Source organism: Mytilus californianus, unplaced genomic scaffold (genome assembly GCF_021869535.1).
Source record: "Mytilus californianus isolate M0D057914Y unplaced genomic scaffold, xbMytCali1.0.p SCAF_1, whole genome shotgun sequence".
Taxonomy (NCBI): Eukaryota; Metazoa; Mollusca; class Bivalvia; order Mytilida; family Mytilidae; genus Mytilus; species Mytilus californianus.
Window position 1 is genome coordinate 116,457,128 of NW_026262581.1, and position 10,458 is coordinate 116,467,585.

A 10,458-nucleotide genomic window follows, 5' to 3' on the forward strand; every position below is an offset into this window, starting at 1 on the left:
AACATTGGGGTCAACCATTGAAAATACTTGCTTTGTAAGCCTTGTTATTCATAAAAAAAGAATCTTGTAAATTTGCTTTGTTCATTTCTATTTTTTTTTCTCTGTTATCAAATTCAAATGCTTATACTAAAGGCTCCAATTGGCCAGAATTGCTCATTCAGCAATCACCAAATGTGATTTTAAAGGATGGACAGATGGTTTCAATTCAACTTGTTACAGTCCTATAATTTTCTATTTCACCAATGTTATCTGCAGCAATCTGATCTGACATCCAAAATAAGTCCCTGCAGGTTTTTCCAAGATGAACATTTGCACAATTCCACTATCTGTATCATTAAGGTTTAAATAAATAACATAAATATCCTCCATAAAAAGTTGATAGAGTTAACTCCCATGTTTTGCATTTCTACTTAGACTGACTAAAAGTATAGATCTTACAAGAATGCAAAATCTTATTGTTGAAAAAGCTCATAATCATTATCTTATGAGTATTACAAACCTATAACTAAGTTACAACATGTAAGTTATACATTAAATTTAAACAAACACTGAATTATTAACAAAAAGATGGAAAAAAACTTGAACAATTCTCTATATTACAATATCACAGCTATGCCTAGATGAGCAATATGTTCTTGTCCTGCCATTTTAAATGATGTAATGTGAACGATAACTCTGGTGAAAATATTTAAAAAAATGCTATTTAGAAGCAATATTAGGTCAAAAAGTATTTGCTTTATAGATTTACTTTAGATTCTTTTAATGACGCTATAAAGTTAACAACACTGAATAAGCTTTCTTAGATACGAAAAATGGCAGGTTACATAAGAAACAATATTGTCATGAATAAACTTGAACAAAAACATTAAATTTAACTATCATTAACAATTCAACAACAGAAATCAACTATATCACAGTCATAGATCACAGGTTACTTTTTCTTAAAATTTTATTAAGTGTTTTTTTAAAGGATCTAATAAAAGTCAATAAATTTCAATAAATAGAAAGAAATGGAAAGAGAAGGAACATGTAAAAATGAATTGGCATACGGTAATGTCTCATCTGCTTATTGATCAGGACTTATAGAAAGGACTTTATGTATAGAATGACTATGAAATCAAGAACTACTAAATGTAACATGACAATTTTAACACTGTTTAATGAAAGATATAAAGATTAGGCAAAGGTCAGGTGTCCACTGTCTGACAGAAAAGGTTTTTTTTTAATTTCATTTTACTTATAGTAGCCATGAAGCAGTGACACTAAAATCTTCCAATAATCACAATAACTTCATAAATGCTGATGGTCAGATGTCCCTTTCTGACAAATAATGACACTTTACATTTTTCACTTGATCTGACTGTGAAACTGACTCATGGATGCAAGAAACTTCATACCCTATAGCATTGGCATACAAGATTTTTTATTTTCATTTGAAAACATGAACTCTGCTAATTGGATACTGATTATGCTGGACTAAGAAATAAACCAACGTATCAATATCTCTTCCTGAATAGACTGTAGCAAAAAATTAAACATGGAAATTTCATTAACTACTCTTGATACTGCCATATATGGGAAAACTTTTAAGTGCATTCATTAAATTAAAAAAGAAACATTATGTCTGAACAGAATTCCAAGTGCCTTGTCCAGAACAAACAAATACTTATTGTATTTAGACTAGAAACAATAAACATGAGTTACAGTAAATATTATTTATGTCAAATATGTTCATTTTTTCTGATCCTTAAAAAAGCATATAACACCCAACAAGAAAATTATTATAAATTAATCAAAAAGGTTTAATCTCTTTAGAGTAATAATAAAGGTAAATATCAAATACAAAAATTAGCTAATTTTTTTGTATATTATATTATACAAAAGTGTTTTTTATCTTTTGAAATAATTAATAAAGTAAAAAAAAAAAAAAGACTAACCTATAGTCACAGTATAGCAAAAACGAATATAAAAAGTTTAAATCATGATACAAATTTGATTTCTATGGAACATTTTTTCATACTCTTTTGAGTTTAGGATGTAAGCTGCTAAGTTTCTGTCTTTTTGATAAACCCAGTCTGTATGGCTTTTTACATGTCTTTATAGGTGCTGGTAATAATGGATTAGCTAAAAAAGAAAATGAAATTATAGATATCATTTTATACAATTTAATTTTAACAAGAAGCCATAAAATGTAAACATCTCAATAATTCAAATGTCAAAACCAGGAGCCCGACAGGCTTGGTTAAAATAAGTATCTATTTGTGTGTTTTTTTCTTTTTAGTTCAATTGAAAACAAGAAATAGCAAACTGATGTGAAGCGAAGGTTTGGCCAGGATGCCACTGCATATTTTAAGATTTTGCCGTTAATGGCTGGTTTCCGGCAAGATGGGTTTAAAAAAATTTTGTTTGGTTCCAGACGCTTTTAAAACCACTAATTTATATATATTTTAACTCAAAAATTTAACATTGACCACTGAACCAAGAAAATGAGGTCAAGGTCAGAAGACACCTGCCAGCTAGACATGTACACCTTACAATCATTCCATACACCAAATAAAGTAGACCTATTGCATACAGTATAAGAAAAACAGACCAAAACACAAAAACTTAACTATAACCATTGAACCATGAAAATGAGGTTAAGGTCAGATGACACCTGCCAGCTGGACATGTACACCTTACAGTCCTCCCATACACCGAATATGCTAGACCTATTCTTCTAGTATCTGAGATATGGACTTGACCACCAAAATTTAACCTGTTCACTGATCCATGAAATGAGGTCGAGGTCAAGTGAAAACTGTCTGACGGGCATGAGGACCATGCAAGGTACGCACATACCAAATATAGTTATCCTATTACTCATTATAAGAGAGAAATTAACATTACAAAAAAATCTTTACTTTTTTTCCAAGTAGTCACTGAACCATGAAAATGAGGTCATGGACAATGGACATGTGACAGACAGAAACTTCGTAACATAAGGCATCTATATACAAAGTATGAAGCATCCAGGCCTTCCACCTTCTAAAATACAAAGCTTTTAAGAAGTTAGCTAACGCCGCCGCCGGATCACTATCCCTATGTCGAGCTTTCTGCGACGAAAGTCGCAGGCTCGACAAAAACCCATACAGTATAGTCGGCTATAAAAGGCCCAGACATGAAAAATATGAAACAATTATATTGAGAAAACTAACAGCCTAACTTAAAACAAAACAATTTACGAAAAACAAATATGACAGACATGAACCAATGACAACCACTGAACTACAGGCGCCTGATTTAGGCCAGGCACATAAAGAATGTGGCAGGGTTAAACATGTTTGTGAGCGCTCAACTCTCCCCTAACCTGGGACAGTGGTGTTACAGCAAAACATAAGAACAAACTATAACCATTTATAGAAAATATCATTGATCTATCACAAGTAGATCCTATCAAACTAACTTACACAGAAAACTTAACATTGAAAAATTGCTTACAAATAGAAAGCCGCTGGACCATGACATAGGGGGCATGTCCTAAAAAAAGTCTTCAAACTGATATGTAAAGGTAGTATTGCAACTTAATAGAAAATATCATTGGCATCACAAGTAGTTCTAATAAAACTGATTAAAGCAGAAAACTGAACAATTGTTGATGCAGTCAGAAAAGCAGAAAACTGAACAATTGTTGATGCAGTCAGAAAAGCAACACATGTCTTGCCTTCCGTAACTTTCATTGCAGGTGGCTTAACGATCAGCAATGTAGATTGAAGACACTAGGTGGAAGTATGAGAAGAAAAAGGACAAGAAAATTTTAAACTACGTGGACAAATAGGTGCCCATGGCTATTTCATGACAGTGATGCTGACAAAATGTTTTGTCTTTGGTGTAAAGAAAGTAATGTTAGTGATTGCAAATTTGTAACTGGTTCTGATTTCAAAAAGATGCAGTTACGCAGCATGACACAAGCAAGGTTTATCTGTACTACACTGGAAAATACAAACCTAAAATCAATGAAAAAAAATCAGAGGCTCAACAATGTTACGATAGGTTAATGAAATCAAGAGTATGATTGTTTGGCTTTAAAATTTAGAAATGCACATGCATAGCCATGCACCATAGAGAGAATAAATGTTAAATATTGTCTTATTTATTTTGACAATCATATTTCAAAAGCCCTAAAATTCTTCAATATTTTTTGGGCCTGTAAATTAAAATCAGGGCTTATGGTTTTTTCAGGCACGACAGGCCTAGTTGGCTTGTGATCTGAAAATTTTTCATGAAGACTGTATGTTAATGAACTATAAGAAATGCATATCAGATCCTATAGAAAATTACCTTTCCTTTTTAAATAAAACTGTAAATCCAACAACCAATTTAAATTTAAAGGCATTTTAACTATTCATAATTAGACCATTACAGCCTACAGGATTTTTTTGTATCAAGATGAGATCATATAAGTGAATTTCCTTATATGTTAGGACTCGTAGAATGAGGACATATAGTTCTATACATCTTATAACAGTCTCCTGCACCAGTCTACTGGTAATTCAGATTGGCCCCACAGCAGCATAGAAATTGAAAAAATAAATTTGAAATAAAGGAAACAAGAATGTGGCCATAGTACACGGATGCCCCACTCGCACTATCATTTTCTATGTTCAGTGGACCGTGAAATTGGTGTCAAAACTCTAATTTGGCATTAAAATTAGAAAGATCATATCATAGGGAACATGGGTACTAAGTTTCAAGTTGATTGGACTTCAACATCATCAAAAACTACCTTGACCAAAAATTTAACCTGAAGTGGGACAAACAGACGAACGAACGAACGGACGCACAGACCGAAAAACATAATGCCCCTCTTCTATCGTAGGTGGGGCATAAAAAGTTGCCCCAAAAAGATGGTAATCCTGGATGAAATATTCACATACCTTCATTTTCTCCATCACAGTTAGGTACAACTGAGTCTAGGTCTATAGAAGGTACATACTTCCACTTAAAAGCCTGAACCATTGAGTTGTCAACAAAATCTGAAAAATTATAACATTTATTTGTAAACAAGAGTGCACATGCTGAAATATCTTGCCTGCTTCACTGACTATGATTAATTTTACTTTGTAAGCCTAACGTCTAAAGGTGAAATCAAAGGTTTTCTAACAAGTATCACAAAAACTTAAACAAATGAAAATAACACTTTATAAATTTCCTTTTCTGGATTTACCCAACATTATCAATGCTCCACAACAATGAAATCACGGTCCTATAAGCCCTGCCAGACAGACATATTAACCTTATAATCATTCCATACACCAACTTTAATTAACCTATTGCTTATAGTATCCAAGAAAGAGACCAAACCATGAAAACTTAACATTGACAAATGAACCATGAAAATGAGGTTAAGGTCAGATAAAACAATCATTCCATACACCAAATATAGTTGACCTACTGCTTATAGTATCTGAGAAACAGAATTAATCATATTTAACCTTCATGTACATCTGGTCTTGCTGGTCATTTTTAATGTTTACACTTCTGTTTGTCTACACTATAGTTATTAAACTGAAAGAAACCCAGGTTTTTCTTACATTTATAAACATCTGTCATTGTTAAAGCAACCAAGTGCCATAACTCCTGTAGAGCAAACTTTGAGGTAACTGTACTATAACAAAGTCAATGAAGGACTTTCTTTGAGATATTATTGTGTCTGGGAGACACAAATGATGCCCCCGTAGATGCAAAGTGTTATTTTAAAATACACGAAGTTGAGCATGGGAGCACAAAGGTCTATGGTTCACTGTAGGAGGAGTTATCCGGAAACACTATTCACCTCTTATGCAAGTATATACTCCAAAAATGACAAAGTTCAACTATCTCCAAAAAGAGCAAATATTTTATAAACTAGAGGTTCTAAAGAGCCTGTGTCGTTCACCTTGGTCTATGTGCATATCAAACAAAGGACACTCTCCAACATTGTAGACGAGAATAGACTTCATGACAAAAATCTCTATTTGTTGATCTTGCATTACTGATCTTTTAGTCTGTTTAGTTTCTCTCTATCTTCTTTAGTTTTTGCTCAAAACACAAAAGAGGGTAAAAAAAATCCTCATTTAAGGGCAATCACTCCTATGAAGAGTGACAGTCTACTAACTATATCGGCAAAATTTAACCTTTTTAATAGTTCTTGCCTTGCTGATCATTTTTGCGATTTTTGCAAAATTATACAACAAACATATACGACAAGAGACCAATTGTTCAGAAAACTTCTAAAGCTTATACAAATTATAATCTTTTCAATTAGTTGAGCTCAAAAGGCTTAGGTGTCATACCATATTTTTCTCTGCAAATATAATCCCCTGACATCTCTGGTAAAATACTGATGTCATCTCCCTTCATTTCCAGAGTACATATGTCAGTGTCCTCCTTTTTATCTAAAGATATAAAGATTCAATTCTTAAGAGCTGAAATATACTAATACATATAATCAACATAGTTATGCAACCTATACAACAGATTAAAAGCTGTTTCATGACTTATATACTTCATTTCTCAAAGTACACTAAATTCTCAATAATGATGCAAACATTTTAAAAATGTTGAAACTGGATCAACAGATTTACCTCCCTTGACATGAAACTTCATGAAAAACTTTTTAACTTAAAAGCAGGAAAACTATTCTTTCAAGAAATTTCTTTAAATCATATGGCTTGTCAGACCTCGTTTCAGGAAAATTTCACTGACACAAAAACATTATTACATTCCTGGCTTGTGGTTAATTGTGAAGACTGAATTTGTCATAAGCATGCACAACATCTATCAATTTGTCTTATGAAAAAAGAACTAAAAAAATTTAGTAGGTACAGCATTATATATTTTTTACAATAAGTAAAATATTATAAAGAAAAGATTAATCTTACCCATATGTTGAGAATAAAGTGTTTCTGTTGCCAGCTTTATACCACAGTCACTTTCATCAGGCACTGTCTGATCCATTTGTTCTTTAGCACAACATTCCTTTATTTTATCATTGTAATGTAATTCTTCAGTAATTTTAATATCAACAGATTCAGGTAATGTCCCATCCTCATGCTGTATTCCCTCTTTGTCCACTAATCTGACTTCAGCATATTTATACTGATCAAGCCCTTCAGATATGGAATGATATACTGACACTTTTGCTGATGGTTTTTCATCTTCAATTCCTGTCTCCTTTACAGATCTCTTTCTGTCTAATCTACCTTTAGTCAGGCTATTTTGGAGATAATTTAAAGATAAATGATTTTCCTTTACTTTAATAAGACTCTCCTCATCATTTTGATTGATACTAGAGCTTTCTTGCACTTGTAAGTTGGCATCCTCCATGACTGCATTTAAGTGCAAATCTAATTGTTTGTTAATTACTATTGATTCAGAGCTTTCAAAACATGGATTAAATTCCTGCTGTTGGTTCTTAGAATTAGATAAATCATTGAATTCAATATCAATTTCTGTAATAGGTACATTACTTTCTTGGTCTTTATCCAAAATGTAATTCTTCAAAACATTTGTCGATATTTCAATGCTTGTTGTGTCATCCACTCTGACATCATCAATTAAATCTGATTTTTGCTTTCTGTCTGTAAAATCAACTGGAAATTCTTTTAGAATATTTTGTTTTTGATCCAAATGTTCATCATTTCCATTACATGTCTGTTCATGATCTATCTTCAAACTTTCACTTGCATCAGCAATTTCCATTGTAACATTATTACTTTGCTCAACTTCTTTGATACTAATGCTATAACAATTATCTCCTTCTTTTTGTGCTTCTGTACACAGTTCTTGTACATCACTCTTGTTGTTATTTAAATCTCCATCTCCTTTTCTTGGATTATCAAAATTGATAATGCACTGATCCACACTTGCTTCTCTTTCTGATATATCAAGATTTTCATGTAAAATGTATTTTTGGCTGTTTGTCTTGTCATTTAATCGATTTAATGGTTTTATTTTTTCCATATGAACGCAAGATTCGTTCATTTCAGTTTGTGATTCAGTACTTTCATTTTCACTATCAAATACTTGAAATTGTGAATTAGATTGCTCCTCATCATGTTGCTGTGAATGTGAACTTGTAGATGTTACTTGATTATCACAGGAACTCATTTCAATTTCTGATTCTTCAATTTTACACATTGATTGAAGACATTTTGGAGACAAAATCTTATTAACTTTTTCTTCATTTTCTTCCTTCAAAATCTTGGCTTTATCACTGTAGTTTGGTATGTTTGAAATGTTTGCCAAATCACCCATTTGAGATATGTTATTTTCAGTTTCTGAATTGACAGAAGGTTTCAATTCTATCACCACTAACTTACAGTTTGCTGTAGATGATAGTTCTTCTAATACAGAGTTTTCAAAGTTAATATCATCTGATGATTGCTGTTGGTTGGAATTCAAAAGTATAGTTTCATCCAATTCATCAATATCAAACTTGGTAAAATCTTTGGCTATTACTTGTCTAGTCTCTTGGCCATTTAAGTCAGAAAATGTCTCCAATTCTTTTTTCTCGTATTGTGAAAATTGTGAGAGTCCATTTTCTTCAAATGATACATCGAGCATGGCAAGTGTACAGTTTGGTTCAGTTGTACATTTGACTTCAAAATCATTTTTGTAAAATTCATCGTTTATGTCACAACACTGAACAATTAGATTTTCTAAAATATTTCTTACTTCTGAAATAATTTTGTCTTCCTGGGAAGAATCGTTGGAGAGATTGAGACATTCAGAGTCATTGACCATCTGGTTTTCACATGAAGATATTGGAACAACTTGTACACGTCCTTTTGACAACTTATCGCTATATATTAAAGGCATAACAGTATGTTTAGATATTGTTACAGAAGTGTTACCTGTACTCTTATTCTCAAATTTATCACTACACATAGCAGAGTGAACATCATCTTCAGACACTTTCATAGAAGTGTCACTTATTTCCTCAGATTTATGAGTAATTGTACTAAGTTCCATAGATTCTTCTAATACTGTTATAGGAGCATTATTTATGTCCCTTCTTTTGTTTTCTGTACATGATTCATCAGATCTGATTTCTAATTCTGGAATCTCCATACTACTGTCAGAATCCATGGTCTCAGTTCTACTGGAACATTCACTTATGGTGTATTCATGATAGACAAATAATGGAGAGGCAAAATGCACTTGTGGACCATCAACTATTTGACTCCTTTCTGGTTTAATATACTGTCCATCTAAATTAGGTAATAATAATGTTTCATGTAATGACTCTGCTTGTTTTATAATTTGATCATTATTTTCTGTTGTGTGTATTGGATAATCATGTTCAGTTAAATCATTTCTTGATTCAGTGTCTGATTTACCAAAGGAATTCTTATTTTCATTTTTCTGTATTTCTGTAAATAAAACTACTGGAGGTTTTGATTCTTTTGATGTTTCATTTGAAAAGAAGCCTGTTTTTTCTTTTGTTTCCTCAAATTGTTTTTCATTGAATTTGTCACTAATTTCTCCTGATGTCATTAATTTGAATAACTGTCCCTTGTTATTTTGTTTTGTTTCTTCCTTATCTAGAGTCTGACAATGCAAATCTGAACTTTGTTGTGATGACATGTCTGAATTATTCTCATACTTTAATGAATCTTGAGTTCCATTGTTTTGTGAAGCCTTTTCAGCAGTAAAATTGTCATGATACAAGGTTATATCATCTGACTTGTTTAAAGCATTTAATTCTAATTTGGTGCTAGACATTATAGCTTTAGACTGTCTTATTATCTGAAGAAGAAAAATTTAGAAATCAAAACACAGAAATATCTTAAGTTAAGATTTTAAATGCTATTTTAACAAGTTACTGTCAGTTTCAGATGTCAGACTTAATCCTATTATTATGACTGTGTTACAAATACAGACTATCTTTTTTTTTATAGAAATTTGATTTAAACTTGACCTTATAAGGGAAGATCACTCAGATTATTCCTTTTTTTTATAATAGGAATGTACTGTAAATTTGTTTATATTTTGTACTACAGCAGAGAAAAAAAGCATGATGATTTCATTTTTGTTTATATCCCCGTACTACCTTGATAGAGGATTAAAGTTATATTCCTACAGCATTTTACAACATTCATTCATTCATTCATGAATTTAATCAAAATACACAAGGATAATAGGAATTACCATAAAATATTGGAGAGGCAGACACCACCAAAAATTAACACCAACTTCTCTGATTTAAAATTACACAAAAACAAAGATGAAAAAAAAAAGGATCAACCCATGGTACAGGCACGAAATGTGATGGAGGTAAACTTAAACCAGTTTTACATACTAAAAAAACTGATATTTTCAAGTAATTTTCAATGTTCTTGTACCACAACTTCCTCTAAAATTGCTTAAGTGGCATACAAAATACAGCAGCAAAGGCTGATAATAATTTTAGCATCCAAATGTAACCCATTTTTT

At 31.7% G+C, this 10,458-nt stretch overlaps 1 protein-coding gene across 1 annotated transcript; it reads right to left on the reverse strand.

Annotated features, from left to right (window-relative positions):
* Positions 1-1,887: 1,887 nt before the first annotated feature.
* LOC127731586 (uncharacterized) lies at positions 1,888-9,765 on the reverse strand. The gene is made up of 4 exons (XM_052240336.1): positions 6,903-9,765; positions 6,315-6,416; positions 4,917-5,015; positions 1,888-2,124 (listed from the first exon to the last, which is right to left on the reverse strand). Exons 1-4 carry the CDS (start codon positions 9,745-9,747, stop codon positions 2,015-2,017), a joined length of 3,156 nt encoding a protein of 1,051 aa, XP_052096296.1. The 5' UTR covers positions 9,748-9,765; the 3' UTR covers positions 1,888-2,014.
* Positions 9,766-10,458: the final 693 nt, after the last annotated feature.

What these genes read in the sequence shown, in the direction of transcription:
- LOC127731586 (XM_052240336.1), bottom strand. Translation starts at nt 9,747, where the DNA reads ATGTCTAGCACCAAATTAGAATTAAATGCTTTAAACAAGTCAGATGAT. An exon ending in TATTTGCAGAGAAAAATATG is followed by an intron (nt 5,016 to 6,314) that starts GTATGACACCTA and finishes ATAATTTTTCAG; the next exon opens with ATTTTGTTGACAACTCAATG. An exon ending in CTGTGATGGAGAAAATGAAG is followed by an intron (nt 2,125 to 4,916) that starts GTATGTGAATAT and finishes TTTCTTTTTTAG; the next exon opens with CTAATCCATTATTACCAGCA.